The 22,269-nt window shown below is 45.8% G+C and overlaps 1 protein-coding gene across 9 annotated transcripts in view; it reads right to left on the bottom strand.

The window, feature by feature from the left end:
• Positions 1 to 1,920: 1,920 nt before the first annotated feature.
• The window catches only part of Ttll5 (tubulin tyrosine ligase like 5), a 247,553-nt gene continuing 227,204 nt past the window's right edge, over positions 1,921 to 22,269 (bottom strand). For 4 of the 9 annotated variants that reach the window (XM_055592889.1, XM_055592892.1, XM_055592890.1 and 1 more), the window contains one exon: positions 1,921 to 2,492. Coding sequence is in view for 7 of the 9 variants with exons in the window: in XM_055592890.1 (XP_055448865.1) it covers positions 2,470 to 2,492 (23 nt within the window). In the remaining 2 variants the exon portion in view is untranslated. Of the gene's footprint in view, positions 2,493 to 14,770; positions 15,010 to 22,269 lie in introns of those variants that run through there. The other 5 variants (XM_055592894.1, XM_055592893.1, XM_055592887.1 and 2 more) reach the window with 2 other exon arrangements.

Here is a 22,269-nt window from a genome sequence, read left to right on the forward strand (position 1 = left end):
TTCCTCCTCTTCCTCCTCCTCTTCTTCTGAGACAGGGTTTCTCTGTATAGCCCTGGCTGTCCTAGAACTTTCTTTGTAGACCAGGCTGGCCTCCAACACACGAAGATTCGCCTGCCTCTCCAGTGCTGCAATTAAAGGTGTGTGCCACCATGCCTGGCCAGTACTACAGTCCATTAACTGTGACAGTTATCCTTAAACTTAAGCAGGTGAGAGGATAACCTCCTGTGTCCAGTACAAATTTGGGGCTTAGGAAATGGCTCAGAGAGAGAACTGGTCACTCTTCTGGAAGATCACTGTCTGATTCCCAGCGCCCACTGTGTGTAACTCATGTTCCAGAAGATCTGAAGTCCTCCTCTGGCTTCCATGGGCACCAGGCAAACATGGCACTCAGAGGTGCATGCAGTCAAAACACCCACACACAAAGTTAAAAGAACAAACAAAAATAGCATATGATTTTAGGCTGCAGCCTAAAATGTGTGTTTTCCACTGGGGTAGAGTCCACGCTGCCTACATAAATTATTTCTGGGGAAGCCGTGTTCTGCATCACAGGTCCTTTCTAGCACCAAAACGAATGTGGGGAATACAATCTTCTGTCCCTTTTATCCTGCCTCCCAGGGTCCTCCTGCTACAAGTTTGAACCAGGGCATCTAGATGTGTTTTTTTTTTTTTTTTTGAAGCGATCTCAATGAACACATCATGATTGTTTTCACATTAGACACTACCCGTCAAGTAGCAGGTGTCTCCTTGACATGTGAAGGCCTGGAGTCCGGCTTTCCCTTTCCCTAGGTGCTCACACGTGGTAGGGCCGCCTGGGCCATTGTCTCCAAAAGTGCACGCTTGTTTTGAGGAGGGAGCTAGAGCAATCCCACCTGGTTTATAGCCCAGTACCAGAAAGAACAACTTGGAAGCGCTAGGCAAGGCAAGACTGGAGCTTGGCCTTAGCCCCGAGTGGGCAGAGAGAATGGAGCTTGAGGACTCAGTACAATTGGTTGCTTAGGGCTAGACCAATCGCTAGAGCTGTTCTCAAAGTTCTCCCCCTACACCCATGCCCTCTTACTCCCCTTTTCCAAGATTTGCATGTGGAGAACTCCTGGAACCTTTTGTCCAGCTCTCCATATAGAAGGGGCACTATGGAGGAATCAGAATTTGTCTCCTTAACCAACTCAAATCAAGTGGTCATTCTGATGGTCCCAGGACTACATGGAAAACCTCTTGCTCACTGCTCTTGAGAGTCCTCATCCTCGGCTGTGCCTGAATCCGATCCAAGCACCGATGAAACAACAAAGTCTCCCCTTTCTATCTTCATCTTCCTCCCTCTTCTCTTCTTCAGTTTGTTGAGACAGGTCTCAGGGACTCTGTCCTCCAGGCTGCTAGCGCACTCACTATGTAGAACAGCCCAGCCTGGTGTCTCAGCCTGCCTCCCTCAATGCTGGGATGTCAGGCATGAACCACCACACAGAACCCCTGTCTGTCTTCTTGGGCGTCATTTTTTTCTGTTTGGATTTCAACACTGGGGCTGTCTTGAAAGCCCGACTCTCAGCAGACACCAGAGGGAAGACCTACTGTGTGCTGCAGTCACCCAGAGGAACTATGGGGGAGGCGGGGTGCAACTGGGCACATTCACATCCTCCTGCAGGACCACAATGATTAAGTCTGCTGGACGACAAGCAGGGAGTGGGGAGCGCACACTATTCCTGTGTGGGAGCGGGCTGCTCTGGGAACTAGCCTGGCCCCACCATCCGCTCAAAGTTTCTTGATAGCTCCCATTCTAAAATAAAAACTGTCCAACAAAGAAAGAGGAAACAAAATGAAAAGTTGGTTCCATTTTAGCCCTGATTGTGAATATTGGTTGTTGGGAAATTAGTGAATGGAAAAAAAAAAAAAAAGGAAAGAAAAATTGAATTACTTTATTAATCTTAGAAGTCAGTAATTCCAAAAGGCGCCTGTATCACGGCAGTTGCCACTCTGGGGAACCAGTGCTGTTGGCTCCCCTCCCCCACACTCTCAGAAAAGGGAAGTTCAAGTTTGGTGGATAATGTTGGGATCTGAAGCTTGTACAAAATAAAACAAACTTAATATTTCAATCTGGAAAAGAAGCGAAAGCCAGATGCAAATAGCCAAAGAGCCTCTTTTATATCATCTGAGAGCAGCAGGAGGAGGGACAGGGGGGGCCTAGCAGGGTGGGGGAGAGGAAGGGCAGGGAAAGGCACACTCTGACGGGGACACGACGCAATCAGGCGAGAGTCCCCACTGCCAAGTTCCATCCAAACCCAGAGGATCTGTTTCCCTGTTGTACTAGTCAAAGTCTGGTTTGGCTGATGGCGATCATCTACTGTCACTTCTGCTTGAAGGCCTTGGGGACTCTGAGGCAGCAAAAAAATACTATAGACCCCTCGCAGCACCGTGGAGGCTGAGCCTCCGTCAAGCTCCTAGGAGTGCGCAGCAGGTTCTTCTTCCCGAGTCTCTGGTTCATCTGTCAGTGTGAGTAGGATCTGGAAAAGAGTGTCGAGAGTCATTAGTGACTGAAGGGAAGTTCCTACTCTACAGCAGGAGCTGACAACAAAGAAGGGCTGTCCCCAAGAAAGGAAGCTCACCCAGAGCACACAGCTCTTTACCTTTACCCTCTGCTCAAAGCCACCCTGCAACATCTGTGTTGTTCCGTCACTGCTGCTTCTGGGTGACTTTGACTTTTTATGTGTGGGGGGAGTAAAAACATTTACTCATTTACTTAACTACTCTTTAAAGAGACTGGGTCTTATGTGTCGCCCAGGCTGACCCTGAACTCCGAAGCTCAAGCAACCGCGCTGCTGCAGTCTCCAGAGCAGCTGGAACCACAGATGAAGCCCAGAAACATGAACATAGTTTCATTCCTCCTCATTAGGCTCAGTGATAACTCTTTGGTAGTCCTAGCCACACAGGATGCTGAGGCAGGAGGATCACCTCAGTCCAGGAGTTCAAAGGCAGCCTTGGCAACAACAGAGTTAGACTCCTCCATCCAAAACAAACAAATAAGCAAACACACCCTACTGGTTTATAAGCAGAAGAGACTAAACGTGGTCACCTTTTTGGAGCTCAGGGTCTAAGAAGCACCAGCAGTTTTCGAACTGTGTGTAAAAGGGTTCCACATGTGCCTTTGTGATCCGAGTATGTGCCAGGTTGTGAGCTATGTCCCCACCCCGACCTCATTTCCTGTTACATACTCCTCACCCAGAAAAAGTGCTCGGGTAACCAGTTAGACATTCCCACTTCTTTCCCACTGCACCGAATTTATCCTTTCCATGACTGCTTTTAATTTAAAATAGGCTTAGTAAATAGTTCTCTCTTTTAAAAAGATTCATAATTAAGGATGTTCGTGGGGGAGGGGTATGAGCACGTGTCCAGAGACATCAGATTCCCACTGGGGTTGGGATCACAGATGGTGGTAAGCCTCCCAACATGAGTGGTGGGAACCCGAGGTTGATCCCTGGCACTGTAAGAATGAATGAATGAATAAAATGATCAGCAGAAAGTTCCTCATGGTCATCTTCCTATTGTTTGCTTAACTTTCAAGGCATGTGGCGTGTCGGTACTCATTCTCCTCAATCGTGCCTGTGTTTAGGTGCACGTGGTGAAGGCCATAGGTCCCTGTCAGCTCTCTTGCTCCTTGCCCCTTGTCTTTTAAGAGAGGAATCTTGCTCTCCCTGGCAGCTTTGTCTTTAGTATTTTAAAGGAGGACAGGGTCCCTGCCACAGCATGCGTCAGTTCTGAGACATTCCAGCCATATCTTCCCAGATACTGTCCCTTCCCACTTTTTCTTTCCAGAACTCCACTTACAAATCTATTTGGCCTTCTCAGTTGGTTTTCCTTCTCTCTCTCTCTCTGTTTCTTTGGTCTCTAAGCACACTTCTGAGTGCGTTAAGTCTTGACCTTGGCTGAGTCTAATCTGCCATTAGGCCCACCCACTGATCGTTAGACTTAGCTCTTGAAAATGTGTTTGTCACAATTCTAATCTACTGTTCTTTCTCTCTCTCTCTTTTTAAGTCCCTCCATTTTCTCTGGCTATGCAAGTATTCACTTTGCATCACTTGGTGATGGCAGTACCTTGGTCTCTGCAGATCTAGCATCTCCTGTTTTGTCAGCTTTTGCTCACGGGGCTGGCTCCTGAACTGTTCTATTATTTTAAGCTGTGACATCACATTTCTCCGAGTTTTGCCTATGGGTACTATTTGAGAATTGGGTTAAAGAAGGTTCCTTTAGGGCCAGCAAGATGGCCCAGTGAGTACCGGTGCTTGTGGCCGTGTCTGACACCCGAGTTGGCTCACTGGGACCCGCCAGGCGGAAGGAGGGGACTGACTCTTGCAGGTTGTCCTTTGAAGTTACCCCCGGGCTGCTGCAGTCCTGCGCTCGACTCTACGCAGACCTGTGGACTTGGTGCTAGTTGGCAGATGCAGTCTCTTCCTGCCGGGTTTTGCCAGTCAACACGCACACTTGGAACGGGCCCTCAGTGCACACTGAGGGATGTGCATGCAAACCACTTCCGTAAACCCGGCTCTTCTTCAGCCTGCTTTTCTGTTCCCATCCAGCTTCCGCTTATGGCCACACACATGGAGCACTCCTAAGGCACCATGACTTGCCACAAGGGCACTATGACGCCTCCCCTGACGGAGAACACTGCGGAGGCAGGGGCAGCTCTGGTTCTTGCCCTCCAGGAGGCACAGTGCCTGGACTGCAGCACTGGCTGGCTCTGTTTCTGGCCTCGGCCTGGACTCTCCCATAGGCTGCTGGGGCTTCTGCTGTGACTGGCCCCCTACACCATTCTGTCAATTAAGTATCTGCTTGGTAAATAGCTTACTGTTGGGAAGCGGGGGAGATGGTCCACAGCAGCTTAGCAGAAGACCCCCAGCTAACGCTGCAAAGCAGATTTGTGCCAACAGCAAAACGCTGGTGTGCCAAGACCATACCTAGACCCAGACCTTGGCTCCCAAGGCCAGTTCAGCAGCTGGCTGAAGGAGAAAGACGACCATTTACCATGAGCTCATGTGACTCACAAGCTTAGGAAAGGAAAAATTGTAACTTCTATGCTATGAGGGAAGGCTGAAGCCTGAACCATGAACCTAAAACTGGATGAAATTTTCATTTATTTATTTTTTTGTATTATTTTTGAGATAAGGTTTCTCTGTGCAGCCCTGCCTGTCCTGGAACTTGCTATGTAGACTAGGCTGACCTCTGCTCTCAAGTGTTGGGATTAAAGGCTTGTACCACCATGCATGGCTTAAAAAAAAAAAAAAAAAGTATTTTGAAACAGTCTTATGTATCCTAGGCTAGCTCTGAACTTGTTATACCAAGCTGAAGATGACCTTACATTTCTGACCCTCCTGCCTGTTCCTCCCAAATGATGGGAATTTATAAGCACACACTACCATGCCCATTTTATGGGGCGCATATTTTTAAAAAAATTTATTTAAATGTAAATATCTTTATCTTTTAGGTCAGTCCCTAAAGCCTTTCCAACTGGTCAAAGTGGCCCTGGTAGTCTCCTCTGGAATCATTCTAGTTTGATGGGAAGGGAAGTGAATTAATCCACCTATTTATATCCTGAGTGACACTTGCAGAAAGGGACAGCTGGAGCGAGGGCCATGCTCTGCCCCTCACCTTCCCGGGCACAGTTCCAGCCTGGAGGAATGAACAACACCGGCACACAGGAATATCAGATCCGTGTCATGAAACCCTGCCCGGGCGACACAGCTGCCAGGGTTTGCTCGGAGCTCAGTCAGCCCCGGGGTAGTGGAGAGGCAGCCTTGGGGCATGGGCTGCCGACCAGCGCTGGCTCTAACCCCCAAGCCCTCCCGGAACCCCTTTTAATTGTGAATGAACAATGAAGGCACTTGGTCTAAGCCATAGATGTCAACACCAACATTAGCTCTAATATGTTCTATTTGCAAACGAGAGAATACTTTTTAGTATAAAGATATTTTAAGGAACTACTGTTATTGTTTTTAATACAATAAGCCTTTTTATTTGAGACAAAGTCTTTGCCCAGGCTGGCCTTGAACTCTTGATCCTGTTTCAACTTCCCTGAGTCAGTATTATAGATGTGTAGCACTGTACCAGGCTAATTATTCTTCTAGAAAAAACACATATATTTTTTGAAAACATGCTTGATATTGACTAACCTATATAGTTTTAATATTGAGGTTCATTTTCTTAATAGGGCAAGCGCATAAATGTACTGATAAGATAACATCAGAGTACAGAAACAGGTCTTTGGACCATTTTCCAATGTGGCTCAGTGGAATACTGCTTCCTGTTACTGAATGTAAGCAGTGATATCCAGAGGGAAGGCCACTTTTTTGAGGGGACATGCATGAGGATATTTAATCTCTACCCTTTTATGGAAAGTTAAATACTGCATTGCTGATCTAAATTAAACTTCAGTTCTAATTCTGTGATGTGACTATGGTGCCAGTTTTGAAGTACAATCTACCTAAGTATATCTGATTATTTCTGTCTATATATACAAATTTAGATGTGGAGCTGGGTGTGGTGGTGGCTTTAATTTCAGCACTTGGGAGGCAGAGGCAGGTGGATTTCTGTGAGTTTCAGGCTGGCCAGGGCTGCACAAATGAAACCCTATCTCAAAAAGAAATTGTAATATAATTGTAAAATAATCATTGTGAGAATAATTACTTATGAAAGGCTTCTGATCCCCTTGTCACCATTCTGTGATGGAGAGGGGTGTTTAATCTGACTAAAACTTTTTCTTCACGCTCACTTTTGCGTGTATTCGTATGTCGCAGTCACGTGGGGGTCAGAGCAGACTGAGGGGGTCAGCTCAGCTTGTACCCTGAGATCAGGTCACCGAGCTTGGTGGGCAAGCGCCTTTACCCATTGAGCCATTTCAAAAGTGGGCCCAGAATCTTAGTTTTGCTGTTTATGACTCTTTCAACTGGGCACAGCTCTGTCCCTGAAGACCAGCAAAGCAGAGTTCCAACTGCCCAAGGAAGTTCAGAAGGAAACATAGAGACCTAGGTGGCCTTTAACCTGCTTTAGTACTGCAGTGTACAGTAAAAAAAAAAAAAAAAAAAAAATCTTAAATGGTCATGGAATACGCAAGTTATGACTTCAATAGAAGCCTTAGTACTTTTTTTTTTTTTTCCAGCAGGGTTTCTCTGTGCAGCCCTGGCTGCCCTGGACTCACTTTGTAAACCACACTGGCCTCCCAGAGGAACTCACAGAGATCCTCCTACTTCTGCCTCCCAAATGCTGGGATTAAAGGCCTGCAACACCACACCTGGCTCCTTAGTACTTTATTATACAGGACCCCTGGTAGTTGCTTGCTTGATTCCATTTTCTTCCACTAGGGTTGGGGCAGCTGATGGTTGTGACCCTATTCGTGCTGGCAACTGTTAGGCCAGCTCTCCCCGGTAAAGCAAACAAAAATTCCAACTTTGTATTGGTGGCTGGCTTATACCACAACTGAATTCAAATAACCACTATGATGCTACCAGACTGGTTCTCATGAACCTAAATGCGACCCACTAGTTGACCCATCACCGCTAGGTCATGACTCATAGTTTAAACTCTATTGCTGTGAACTCAGGCAGGGTGATCCGTGGCCGTAATCCCTGGGCTTGGGGTCTAAGATGGGAGGTTCACCCTGAGCTCTCCGACAGCCTGGGCTGCATAATGAGTTCAAGCCTTCACTACTTAGTGAGACTGTTCTCAAACAACAAGCCAGCAACCAAACTAACCAAAGCACAAAGTAAAAAAAAACAAACCACTGTTCTCACGAATGAATCATCAAATTCTTTAACAATTTAGAGGAGGCTGAGAGGAGCGGTGTATTCTAGTCCAGAAGTGGAAGGAGATGGCATGTGCTAAAGAGGCTAAGTTCCCAGGCACCAGAGGGCCAGAACTCATGTTCTGAGCTTCCCTAAAGACAGCCTCCAGCAATCCCAAGCCATCACCCTGAGCAGCTGGGATGTGCACGAATAAACGCTGACAAACCACAGTCCCTGTGCTTACGTTCTTCCTCTGTAATGCAGAAGAAACTTGACAAACGTCAGCGTTACTACATGACAGTGTTCTGTCCATTCAAAGGGGTTCTATGGAGCATGAGTCACAAGGAAATAATCCAAATAAAAAACTGTTCCCAGACAATTAAAAAAAAGGCACCTGTCCCATTATCTGAGCTCAGCTGTCCCTATGCCAGGCACTTCTGGGGTCTAAACTACTCAGATGTCTACAGGGCTACCTGCTGGGCTCCCCCAGGGTTCCTTCTCCACCCTGTGCTGTTCTTCCTCACAGTCTTTCCTTGGGAGTTTGTCCACCCATAGCTTTACTCTTTGGAAAGAGGGTGCTGAAGGATGCTCCAGGCTAGGCCTGCCCTATCCTTCACAAGGCAGATGCTGCCAGTGGCACAATAGCTCAGTTACCACAGCTGAATTCAAAAGCACTGAAAGGGAGGTCACAGTCATCAGGAGAGTGCCTGGAGGCAACCCCTCACCCATGCTCCTGTACTGAGACTCACTGGTCTCCCCACACAAAAAGGGACACAAAAGTAGAGGGGACACTAGTTGAGAAGGACATCAGTGGAAACTCAAGGAGTATTGTGTCTGAGCACCATGGGGAGTGAATATGATCAAAATGCATTATATGCACATATGAAAATGCCATAAGGACACAGTAGGGTGCATAAGGAGGCTTTTAGAAAACAACAAGTATTGGTGAAGACGGGAGAGAGGATTCTTGGGTACTGTTGGTGGAAAGGTAAAAGGGTACAGTCTCTGTGGACAGCAACAGAAATGGTCCTCTCAAAAACCTTAAAAATAGAACTACAACGTCATCCTCCATATAGATGCAAAAGAAACGAGTGCAGAGAATGAGAAGATAACTGTATGGCTACGCTCACAGCGACATTAAACACAACAGCTAAAAGGTGACAGCAACCCAAGCGTCCACTGCTGGATGAACAGACGACAGACAAAACTAGCACATTCACACAATGAAGTATTATTCAGCCTTCAACAGGAAGGAGACTCTGACGCAAGTCACAGCCCAGATGAACCCTAAAGAACATTATGTTAAGTGAAGTAACAGTCACAGAAGGTCAATAATGCATGTTCCCACTTGTTTCAGGCGTCTATTGAAACCTCTAGAGACAGAAAGCAGAATGGCAGAGTCGGTGTAAAGGGAGTCATTTAATAGGGATAGAGCTGCAGCATTGCAAGATGAAAGGCTGCAGATGGAGGGTGGAGCCAGTTTCCTGATGTGAATGTGCTTGAGACCAGTGTACTGCGTACTGAACACAGGCCAAGTGGCAAATAAACCCATCTGGCTCCAGGCATAACAACAAATGCGTATTGCTTGTATTATCTTACCTAAAACCTACACCTGTATGGACTTTAAGAAGTCAGAAGTGGAACCTAGAGGACTTTACTGGTTTACCCTGCTCTGTGGCTCCTCCCACTTGCTTACGGTTTCAGCCCCTTTGGGAAAGTGCCCCATTCCCTTCCACTGATGTCAACTAGGTTATTCTGGCCAGACTGGAAATAGTAGTTCCATACTCCCTGGACGAGTGGCAAGCTGGCAAGTGACCCATACTTGGCCCAAATCCACACCTCCTTGACCACAGCAACTGCTTCAAGAGGTGGCCTTGCCATGTGAACCAAGCCTCTGGTGCTGCCTTGAGAGACGGGTCCCCTTCAGTAGAATGAGCAAAAATTCCCATCCTTTTTGGTCTCTGGCTGTGAAGAATAAAGGCTGGAGCTGTTCAAGCCACATAAACTCCCTGATGTTTCCACACAGATGAAGCCACAGAAAGGAAGGACCAGGGAGGTCAATGAGGCTGTGACAGGAATGAAAAAGGATGAAGTGTGTGTGTGTGTGTGGGGGGGGGGGGACAGGAGGCATGAGGCAGAATATCCCAACACGCTTAGTTCTAGACCCCTATGATAATTTGGATGTGAAGTGTCCACCACAGGCTCACATGTTTGAACACTTGGTCTGTACCTGGTGGTACTGTAATGGGAGGTTCTGGAACCATCTGGAAGTGGGGCCTTGCTGAGGAAGTAGGTCACAGGGTGAAGGGCAGGGTAGGCCTGGCACTTTATAAGCTGGCCCTGCTTCTGGCCCAGGGAGATGTGAGGAGTCCCAAGCCACACTCTTACTGGCATGAGCCCCACCACACCTTCCCCACCATGAAGGACTGTGTCCTCTCAACCATGGACCAAAACACAAATCTTTGCTTGTGTCAGGTAATGTATCACAGCAATGAGAAAATGAACTAATATAGACAGCATAAGGACTCGCCATTAACATGAGCCAAACTCCTTTCATGGTTATTGTGAGTTAGGTTCAGATACTTGCAACAAAATGTATTCTAGACAGCACTAGTGGAGACTCAGACGTCAGGACTGACTGAGAGAAGGGACAAACTAAAATCTCGACGAAGAATAAACTAGAAAGCACAAAGAAGGAAAACAGAGAAGGAGCTAGAATAACTGACTGCAGCACCTCTTCAAGAAAAGGACCATTCTAGTCTTTGCTATACAAAGTGTAAGTTGGTATCTGGTAGAAAATCAATCTTGGGATTCATATTTGAAAGTTATTTTGGGGCTGGAGAGATAGTTCTTAAGTTGCTCTTGTTGAGGATTGTAACTCTAGTCTAGAGGATCTGATGCCTTCTGAATTCCACTGACATCAGGCATGTGTATGGTGCACATACACACAGACTGGCAAAAATAGTCAAATACAAAAAACAAACAAACAAAAAACCCATTTAAAACTGTGTGCATAAATTTAAGATTTTGTATGTAATAGCCTTTGAGCATATGCTTAACAACACGGGCTCAGGGACACGCTGAGTTCCAAGGTTGTTCACAGTAACTTGAATTTCATTCTTCCAAGGTTTTTCCTTTTCTTTGTGTTGAGGTATGTGTGTGGGAGTTTCATGGATGTTCGCATGTGTGAATGTGTGGCTATCAGAAGAGGGCGTTAAGTGTTGTCTTTGTCATTGTTCACTTTTTGAGGCAGGTCTTTCGCTGAACCTGAAAAGCTGTTTTGGCAGGCTGGGATCTGCCTACCCAACAGGGATCAGAGGCCTGTGTGGTCAGGCCTGGCTTGTAGGTAAGTGCTGACGGTCCAAACTCAGGCCCTTCTGCTTTCACAGCAAGTGCTCTTACCCACTGAGTCATATCCTTGGTCCCTAGACCTTTCCTTAAAAAAAAAAACAAAACATAAATAAATAAATTAATTAAAAAATATATATTTAAAACCAATCCATGTATGCATTAAGACAAACTAACAATCAAACTGAAATAAAGCAGGAGCCTGAGACGGCTCAGCGGGTGAGGAAGCCTGCCTCCAAGCCTGATGACCTCAGTTCCATTTTTGGATTCTATGTAGTAGATGGAGAAAACTGACTCCCACAAACTCCATAGAAATACACGTGTGCCTGGATACACACAAAATACATAAATGTGATTAAAAAACGTAAATGGAAAAAAAAAAAAAAAAAAAGGCCCAAAGTTCAAGTGTGTGTCTTCCACACTAGGCTCTGGGGCTTCCATCTCCCAGGCGGGCAGCTGCCTGGTTCTGACCTGTGACCACACATACCTGTCTTTCTCAGGACAGTCAACATACAAACAGGAGCACGACCTACACTGTGCTTTGCTTTCTGCTCTTCTTCCATTTTTCACTTAACAGTGTATCTCGGAAATTGTTCCTTATTCATAGAAATATCTTGGTCAAGAACACTCCTTAGGTAATGCATATACAAATCTCAAGACATCTCTGTAAGTGGGGTCTGGGAGCTCACTCTTGGGTTCCACAGCTCTTTGTAAAGTAAAATGGCCTCCTAGGACCAGTTTATCATCTTGTCATCCTGCAACTGGGAGACAACAGGAAACAGCCTCTTCCTCCCTGACAACTGAGACTGACCCAGAAGAGTCCACAAGAGCCGCAGCTCAAAAAGGAAAGTGCTGTTTCTCGGGACCCTCTGAAAGGGAAAGAGAGGATGGCCTGGCTCCGTATTAGTGCCCCTCAAGAACATGGGAAAGAGAAGTTTAACCTCAGTTGGGAACAATGACAGCTTTGCCACATGGACGCTGCGCTTAGATGGGCATGAGGCAGCCATGCTGACAATGGCTACAGTCACTGGGAACCTGGTGTCTTTGCTGGGTCATCAGATGTCCGCTTGCTGTCACTCGGCAGATGTCCTCCAGATCCTCTGAATGAAAGCTGGGCTTCAACAATCACCAACCCTTCCCCTGCAAACCTCTTCCTGTAAGTCATAAAGGCTCTGGGATGTGTCTGCTGTTTTACGTTCGTCACCCAAACTAATCCACCCAGCCCCTTAATCATTTTTATCACTCTTCACTGGCTATCCTAAACTGTCTCAGCTTGCTGGGGATTACGGCACGTTGCAGGCCCATCTCTAACCTAACCTCACTTATGGCCCTCCGTGTCTACAGACCAGACACTAATCAGGGCAGTTCCCTAACCTCTGCTGACCTCAGCTCTAGCAGCCGAGAAGAGTCTATGCAGTTCCACCGTAAAGCTATCCATTTCTTTCCACTCTCCGTATGTGACATTCTGAGTTTGCCTAAGCTTTTCTAACACTGCTTTTCCTGTGTCTCTCCCTGACGCCCGTGCTGACATGGATTCCTGGCCTGAGGATCACCTTATTGAGACTTGGACTGAGGGGGCCATTCAATTGTTGATCCTCACCCTACCCTACAGGTGCTCTTTTCCACCCTCAGACCTTGTCTTGCCAGCCAGAGTTCTGGCTCTTCTCCAACATAATCTTCATTTCACAGGATGGTTCTGTCGCCTATAGATTAAGCCAGTCAGGGTGCCCAACCAAGTGCTTGGTAAATAGAATCTGCGGTGTAAATTCATCTCCGAACTGACCATCTCTTTAATGTTCTTTACGAAGCACACATGAGAACAAACCCACTGTGACCGGCAGCCTGCAGGAGGTCCTGTGATGATCCTGCCTCCTGGCATTTGCCTCCAGCGTGGACAGGACTGAATGGCTCACTCTAAGACAGACAACAGACAGTTAAGTTACAGGCTGCTGCTGCCAAGATTAAGTTATAAACAGCCTGTGGCTTGTGCCCTAGGGGCTTTCTCACCATGCCACTGACCCAACAGCAGCTTTATTAGTTTGTCAGGGCCACCATATCAAAATACATGCCGGGAGGGACACAGATAACCTCACTTCTCTCACAGCTCTGGGGGTCCAAGATCAGGGTACTGATAGGTTTGGCTTCTCTCTAGTCCCCAGCCCTCACACGGTCTTTCCTCAGTGAGCACATGGGCCTAGGGTTTCCTCTTCCAGAGGGCAGAAGGGCTGAGCACCCAGGGGATAGCTTCATTTTAACTGAACCGCATCTTTAAAGGTGTACCTCCAGGTGTGGTCGCTTTCTGAGGGACTGTGGGGGAGGGGAGAGCTTCCATGGCTGAGATTTAGAAAGACACAGTCTGAGCAAAGCACACACTGACAGACAGACAGCTCTGGGAGAGGACTGCATGGAGAGGCTGGCCAGCAACCACGAGAGTAAGAGCTTGGAAGCTGGTCTTCAGTTCATCTCACAAATGAGGTCAGAGTCTCTAGCTGCCAGCTTCACCACAACTGCATGAAAAGCCTTAACCAAAGATGGCTGGCTGAACCAGGAAGGCCAAGCCACAGAAATTGTGAGGTAATAAAGGCTTGTAAAGTTCTAAGTTTCCGAATATAACCTGTTACACAATAGACGATAACTACCAACAAAGAAAAACTTGTGTTAACTGAATATTTATGCAAAGAATAACAGCGTGGCTAGAGAGGGCTTCTGTGAAGTGGGGTGTGGGCCAAATACCTCTTTGTTTCAAAATTTGCTACAAGTAAAATCAATGTACATTTTTTTAGCAGAGGGTATTTACCCTCTGAAGATAAAGACTGTTGGAGATATTACATGACAGTACAAAACAGAAGCAGAAAGCTAGCAGATTCATTCATTTTCCTTTGCACTGTCTCATCTGGCCTCCACAGCAGCCCTCTGAAGAAGACATGGCAGCTGTTTTCATTCAGGTGCACAGCCAAGTATCTGATACATGGCAGGTATTAAAAATATTTCTAGCTGAAGGTGTTCCCAATGTCCTATGGCAAAACTTTGCCCAGAAAGGCTGTTTTCATAGTTCAAGGCAAGGCAATCCTCCTGCCTCTGCTTATATGTGGCCTAATGAAGGGGCAGAATCCAAGTACAGGATTTTTTTTTTTCTACTGAACTGTCTCACATATTTTCTATTTTCATTTTTCTTCCCTGAAATTATAAAATAAAAAATATTTTTGTTTGCTTTTAAAGACAGGGTTTCTCCGTGTAGCCCAGGCTATCCTAGAACTCGAATCTGTAGACTGACTGGCCTCGAACTCAGAAATCTGATTGCCTCTGCCTCCTGAGTGCTGAGATTAAAGGTGTGCGCCTCCACACCCAGATCACACCTTCAGGTTATTAAAGATAGGTACTCTGCCATATAGCTGGTAGACTTTCACAGAAAGTTCTGGGTAACTAAAAGAACATAGCCTTTAAATTTCAGTAAAAACATGATTACAAAAATGAATGGCGTTGACGTTTTCTCTTAGGAGACGACTCTTATCTGCCTCATGTTTAATTGCCAGGGATGCACTGCACACCTACGATGACGTGTGTAATGGACGAATGACACGATTCCTAGATTTCCTTTAGAAACGCAGTGACAGAGGGCAACAAGTAAAATACAGTACATTAGCAAATTTTATTAGAGGAAGGTCAAAGGTGATCGAAGGGTTGATGGGAAAGAGATGGGTTTTTGGAAAGAGACAGCTTGTGCGAGGCAGCGGTCAAGTGGTCCTGGATGGCCGGAATGTAGGGGAGCGCTGGGCCAGTGGAGAGCAACAGCAGTGAAACCGAGTGCAGACTTGTATGCTTAGTCCGGCAGTGGAGGGGACGGGTTCCGGGGCCTTCCGCCTGTGAGGCTAACGCTTGGTCGTTTATCCGCATGGCAAACCTTCGGTTTAGAGACAGTGATTCACTGTGTAGTCCAGGCTGGCTCTGACCTGCTGAATGCTGGGACCACCACCACGCAGGCACCAGAACTTTGCACTGGGTTTGTTTAAAAACAGGGTCTTATTATATTGCCCTGGCTGGCCTAGAATTCTCTATGTATGTAGATCAGGATGGCCCCAAACTGCCAGCCTCTGACTCCCAAGTACTAGGACCAAAGACAAGAGCCACCACATCCGGCTTCAGAAATGGTTCATTTATTTGTATTATTATTTGTTGTCTTGATTAATTAGTGAAATTTGTGCATTAGGGGTATGGAAGTCAAAAGAAGAGTTATCATGTGGGTCCCAGAGATTGAAAACAAGTTTCCAGGCTTGGAGACCGGCATCTTTGCATGCGGGTCAAGCTTTTATTTCCACATTTAAGACAGGGTCTCACGGGGCTGGAGAGATTGTTCAGCAGTGAAGAGCACGTGTCGCTCTTGCACCTGGGTTTGGTTCCCAGCACTCAGATGGCAGCTCACATTTTCCCTAACTTCAGTTCTAGGGGACTGGACTCCTCCTCAGGACCCCCCCCCCCCAGGTCCTAGGCATGCACGATGGGCCTATCCGTAGATAGATAAAACATTAGTGACACATAAGCAAACCTAACACAGTTTTAAACAGGGTTTTACTCCGTATTCCAGGCTGGCCTTGAATAAAGCCTTGTAGCCTTTAACTCAAGGCAATCCTCCTGCCTCTGCCTTCTGTGTGCTGGTATTACATGCAGCTTCTGAAGATTGCTTGCTCTCTCTCTCTTTCTATTTTTCAAGACAAGGTTTCTCTGTGTAGCCTTGACTGTCCTGATATTTACTCTGTAGACTAGGCTGGCCTTGAACTCATAGATATCTGCCTGCCTTTGCCTCCTGTGTGCTGGGATTAAAGGCATGCACCCCTACCGCCCGGTGAAACAGTTATTCTTAAGAGACCCTTTTTCATATATGTGTGCACAAATTTATGTGCAAGGTCATGCCAGTGCTCCTATGTGTGGAGACCAGAGCTTAGGTAACTCAGTGTCTTCCTCAGCCAGTTGTTCACTTTTGTGTGTGTGTGTGTGTGTGTGTGTGTTTCACATTATCAAACTCAAAACTCAACGCTGAAGATCAATGTCTTAAATATGTTCCTAATACCAATAATAGCTACCAAAAAAGGGGTGTCCTTTTCCACAGTAATTTAGGCACTGGTTATACCATGCTCCAGGAAAAACACTTTCTCTGACTCATTGCGAGCACCTCCGGCTATTCCAGGAGGATCACAAACACACACAAAAGGGAGGGGAACTTGTTGGTGAGAAGGGGGTCAGCAGGAGTGAAAGGGCCAGTAGGTAAGAGGGAAGAAGGACTGTGATTGTGACCAAAACACACGATACACACATGTAAAATTAGCAAATAATAAAAATATTGCAGTTTCTCAAGGCAAGAGGACCTTTGCTTGTTTCTATTTTTCCATTCCCTCTCATACATTTCCCATGCAGTCCCTAATCCAGTTGCTCCTTAATTCCCAGTTATATATCTTTCAGTAGAAATTTAATTAAGAAACATACTAATTTAGGGAGAATTTACAACCATTTTTTGCCTTATAAAACTGGCAATTTAATTTCTTCTTATATATGCTTATAAAGGAACTGTAGGTTAGGGACTTTTGATCTAGTCATTGTGTTATTTCCTGTGTGTGTCAAATACTAGGGTGAACACGTGAATACTGGGCACTGACCGACTACACTGGCACTCTGGGGTGGGCATAATGAATTCACAGAATTAACAGAACCATACAACCCCAAACCATATGAGAACAAACACCTGAAAGGTGGAGGGAGAAAGCGCAAGCCCCAGATCCCAGAACTTCTGTTGCTGTTTGAAGCACATTCTCAACACTGCAGCTTGGGTTGGCATATGACTCCCTGTGTAAATCAGGTTGACCCTCAAACTCTGAGGTTCATCTCCTTCTGCTTCCTGAGGACTAGGATTAAAGGTATGGCCACCACACCTGGCACTGTCTCCTAATTCTACCTATAACTCTGTGCTGTTTTTTTGTTTTGTTTTTTTTTTTTAAACACTAGAAATCACCTTGTCATGTAGGAAACTTATTTGTCTTTTTTTTTCCCCCCCTTGAATGAGATATGGAAGCCAGAAAGTTAAACTGAATACAGCAAATGTATCACACGATGGGTTATAGATTTGCAGCATTTGGAGAAATGTAACCTCATTTCTCAAAATGTCAAGATATTACTCAGCATTGTAGGGCAAATGGCTCCAGGTCACACAGATTTGAGATACTTCTTTATAGTCTCTTGGAGGACGGGCTCTTCAGAGTCTTTAAAATGGGCCTTTCAGGACTGGCAGTCAAAGGCCGCCTTCCTCAGAGCAGTTGGAGGTGGGAGCCTGTACATTCTGAATACACTTTGGGAAACATGGTCCCGATTTTACCAGCGGAGAGGGGGTGGGTGGAAGCTCACACAAAGGTGAGAAGCAGCTCTCCCCCTCTAAATGCAGCCTTCTTTTTGGCACACCACGCTGTTGGTATGCACCTCACATTCTACAGTAGCTCACACTGACCCCACGAACATTCTGACTTCTAAGACCCCGAGATTCTCTCTTTTGGTAGCAATGACAAAGATCAATGGGATGATCTCTCTGGGAGCCCTTCAGCTGTCCTAGGCAGGCTGGGGGCGGGGGAGTCAATAGGGAGAGAGGAGCTCTTGGGATGCTTAAAAGAAAAGTGGATTTATGTGAGGCTAATTCCTGGAACAGATGTGAAACCGAATACTTCACAGCCCATTCCTGCCTTGCTCTTTCAGGAAGGGAAATGAAAGAGCAGGGTTAACCTGCTCTTCATCACACTAGGCTTCGGCTGCTTTCAAAACTCCCATGACCAGGGCACAGGCCTCTTCCTGCTACACCCTCCCCTTCCTACACAACCAAGGGGAGAGCTGGGACTGTCAGAAGAGAGGCTGTCTGCCCTTTTCTGCACCTGACAACAGCAGAGGTGGGGACATGTGGCAGGCTCCAGACCTCCTTCACCCAGGGACACAGCTGCGCTCCTTCCCTGGAGCCACGAGGAAGCAGTTGCTTGGAAATGTGATTTAGAATCCTGATACCTCGATTGTGGACAGGGAGAAATCAGAATTAGCTTAATTCCAAGTGCTGAAAACAGAAAATGGGAGAATACTAATAAAAGGGGATTTTGTCTTTCTATGAACCGAGAGAGACAGATGAATTAAGGAAAGCTGTCATCTTGGCGAGGTAACACTCCCTGTATGACAGAACACATACATGTGCACACACATACAGAGTATGTGTATCTACTTTCCCCCCATCCATCACAGCTGCTTGTGCCTCAAGTGTCAGAACAGAAGCTCATAGTATGCACCAGGATGACTGAAGCCCATGGCTCCTTTGGTTAACACGGAAATGCAGGGTTCCCTAATGATATGGGCAGTAAGGCCAGGAGCCCTGGGGGAGTCATCAGCAGGTCCCACTTTTTCAACCTAGGCATGACTGCAGAAGGCTGGCCAGGGAAATGTCTGCCGCTCCACAGAGTACCAGGAACAGCCTGGCCAGCCCCGGTCCCTTACGGTATCTCTGGGAGTCACCTTTCAAAGACCAAACCACTTGTTCAGCCACACTGTTTAGTGAACACTTGTTCAGCCACAATGATCAGGGGCAGGGCTATGTGGAGGGAGGGATTACCAAGGGCAGGGAAGCAAGCGGGGGCCAACCAGCCAGTTCTCAGCTGCTCCCTCACGGATTTGGGGCATGAGGTGAAGCTTAAGGCCTTGAAGCCATAGTCAAGGTTCCCTGAGCCATGAAGTCCCCTAGAGCCGACACCTTTCCCAACAGGGACATGAAAGTGAGGCCAGGCCCAGGAACAGCTGCCATGCACCAAACGCATGTAGCTTGCTTGGCGGTGTCAGACACTGTGGGCAACATGGGCCCCCAAGACTTTCTTCTTAACACCTTAAAGCATACCTAAAATAAAATGGACAAATACTGCTGGATAAACCAATATTGTGTTTCACGAACAGGACACACAATAAATAAGCATTTCAAACCAACCCTTAAATTTCTATCAGAAATTGTTTATTAACTTTATTTCTAAAGATATGTTTTTTTATTACTTTTAAATATGTATAAGTGGGTGCATTTCTGTGCTGGTGCCCAAGTTGGCCAGAGGCATCAGATGCCCTGGAAGCAGAAGTAACAGACAGTTGGGAGCTCTCTGAGGGGGTACAGACTATTGGAGCAGCCATCCATGCTCTTAAGCTCTAAGCCATAGCTCCAGCCCTTTAGCTGCTTTTGAGAGTATAGGTTAAAAAAAAAAAAAAAAAAAAAAGTAAAAAATTCACTGCTGACACCGAAGGCTTTTTGTTTTGTTTTGAAAAAGCCTGTTAGGTCAGGCTGGCCTAGAATTTACTATGTTGCCCAGGCTGGTCTTAAACTCATGGCTTAATATCCTTATATCTTCTATTCCTAAGTGCAGAGATGTTAAGGCATGAGCCACCATACCTAGCTCTTGATTTTACATCTTTTTTTTTTTTTCTTTCTCTTTAAGACAGGGCCTCCCTCAGGTTGCCTAAGATGATTCTGAACTCAGACTATGCAGTGGAGGATGACCCTGGATTACCGGCTTCCCTGCTGGGGTTACAAAGTGTGTGCTACTATCTTTGGCTATATTTCACACCTGACTAAAACCCTCCCACTTAGGAGTAAGTAACCCAAGAGTTTTTTTTTTTTTTATTTGCATTTTCCTAATGGCTATGTTCAACATTTCTTTTTTAACTTTTTTTAATTTATTACAATTTATTCACTTTGTATCCTAGCTGTAGCCCCCTCCCTCATCCTCTCCTAGTCCCGTCTGCCCACCCTCTTCTCCTCCTGTGCCCCTTTCCCAGTCCACTGATAGGGGAGGTCCTCCCCCCTTTCCATCTGACTCTAGCCTATCAGGTCTCATCAGAACTGGATGGATTGTCTTCCTCTGTAGCCTGGTAAGATGGTTCCCCCTCAGCGGGGAGGTGATTAAAGAGCCATCCACTGAATTCATGTCAGAGACAGCTCTTGTTCCCCTTACTAGGAAGCCCATTTGGAGACTGAGCTGCCATGGGCTACAACTGTGTAGCGGTTCTAGGTTATCTCCATGCATGGTCCATGGTTGGAGTATCAGTCTTAGAAAAGACTCCTGGGCCCAGATTTTTTGGTCCTGTTGCTCTCCTTGTGGAGCTCCTTTCCACTCCAGGTCTTTCTATCTCCCCCTTCTTTCCTAAGATTCCCTGCACTCTGCCCAAAGTTTGGCTATGAGTCTCAGCATCTGCTTTAATACCCTGCTGGGTAGAGTCTTTTAGAGGCCCTCTGTGGTAGGCTCCTGTCCTGTTTCCTGTTTTCACCCTCCTCTGATGTCTACCCCATTTGCCTTTCTGAATGAGGATTGAACTTCTTACCCAGGGTCCTCCTTCTTGCTTAGCTTCTTTAGGTGTACAGATTTTAGTATGTTTATCCTATATTATATGTCTAATATCCACTTATAAGTGAGTATATACCATGTGTCTTTCTGCTTCTGGGATACCTCACTCAGGACGATCTTTTCTAGTTTCCACCATTTGCCTGCAAATTTCGTGATTTCCTTGTTTTTAATTGTTGAGTAGTATTCCATTGCGTAAATGTACTATAATTTCTGTATCCATTCCTCAATTGAGGGACATCTGGGTTGATTCCAGATTCTGGCTATTATGAATAAAGCTGCTACGAACACGGTTGAGCAAATGTCCTTGTATACTTGAGCATATTTTGGATATATGCCCAGGAGTAGTATAGCTGGATCTTGAGGTAGCACTATTCCTAATTGTATGAGAAAGCGCCAGACTGACTGATTTGTACAACCAAAGTGGTTGTACAAGTTTACATTCCCACCAGCAATGGAGTAAGGTTCTTCTTTCTCCACATCCTCTCCAGCAAGTGTTGTCACTTGAATTTTTGGTCTTTAGCCATTCTGATGGATGTAAGGTGAAATCTCAGGGTCGTTTTGATTTGCATTTCCCTGATGACTAAGGACACTGAACATTTCTTTTAAGTGCTTCTCTGCCATTCGATGTTCCTCCATTGAGAATTTTCTGTTTAGCTCTGTTCCCCATTTTTAAGTTGGATTACTTGATTTGTTGCTGTTTAACTTCTTGAGTTCTTTATATATTCTGGGTATTGGCAGGAGTAACATAAAAATGGCCACCTTACCGAAAGCAATCTACAGATTCAATGCAATTCCCATAAAATTAACAACACAATTCTTTACAGATCTTGAAAGAAAAATTTCCAACTTCATATGGAATAACAAGAAGCCTAGAATCGCTAAAACAATTCTCTACAATGAAAGATCTTCTGGAGGTCTCTCATCTCAAGCTGTACTATAGAGCAACAGTAATAAAAGCTTCATGGTACTGGCATAGAAACAGGCTGGTGGATCAATGGAATCAAATAGAAGACCTAGAAATAAACCTTTACTCTTATGGACACCTAATTTTTGACAAAGATGCCAAAACCATACAATGGAAGAAAGATAGCATCTTCAACAAATGGCGCTGGCCTAACTGGATGTCTACATGTAGAAAAATGCAAAAAGATCCATACTTATCACTCTCCACAAAACTAAAGTCCAAGTGGGTCAAAGACCTTAACATAAAATCAGACACACCGAATAGGTTAGAAGAAAAAGTGGGGAAGAGCCTTGAACTCGCTGGCACAGGAGACAACTTCTTGAACAGAACACCAACAGCACAGGCTCTAAGAGCAACAATCATTAAATGGGACCTCATGAAACTGAAAACCAAAAGACAGTGTTGTCAGAACAAAATGACAGCCTACAGATTGGGAAAGGATCTTCACCAACCCTATATCTGACAGAGGGCTAATATCCAGAATCTAAGAGTTTTTATCATAGAGTTATGAGATTACCACAAGAAGCTTGAATCTTAGGAAGTTCTCATTTTTCCAGAAAGTCACCCCCGCTCTCTCTCCCCCACCCAGCCCAGGACCACCACTAGTACTTTTAGTCTCTCTGGAATCATCTATTCTGTACATTCTGTTTGTTTTAGTGTCTTTGTAGCCTACGCTGTCTTCAGACTCAGAATCCTCTTACTCTAGGCCTTGAGTGTTAAGATAACAGGCATGTGCCACCACATTCAACCTGTACATTTGACATTAATAGGATTGTGTCATGTGGTACTCTGTGGCTGGCTTTAC

The sequence above is a fragment of the Psammomys obesus genome, unplaced genomic scaffold (assembly GCF_907164565.1).
Source record: "Psammomys obesus unplaced genomic scaffold, mPsaObe1.curated_primary_1811, whole genome shotgun sequence".
Taxonomy (NCBI): Eukaryota; Metazoa; Chordata; class Mammalia; order Rodentia; family Muridae; genus Psammomys; species Psammomys obesus.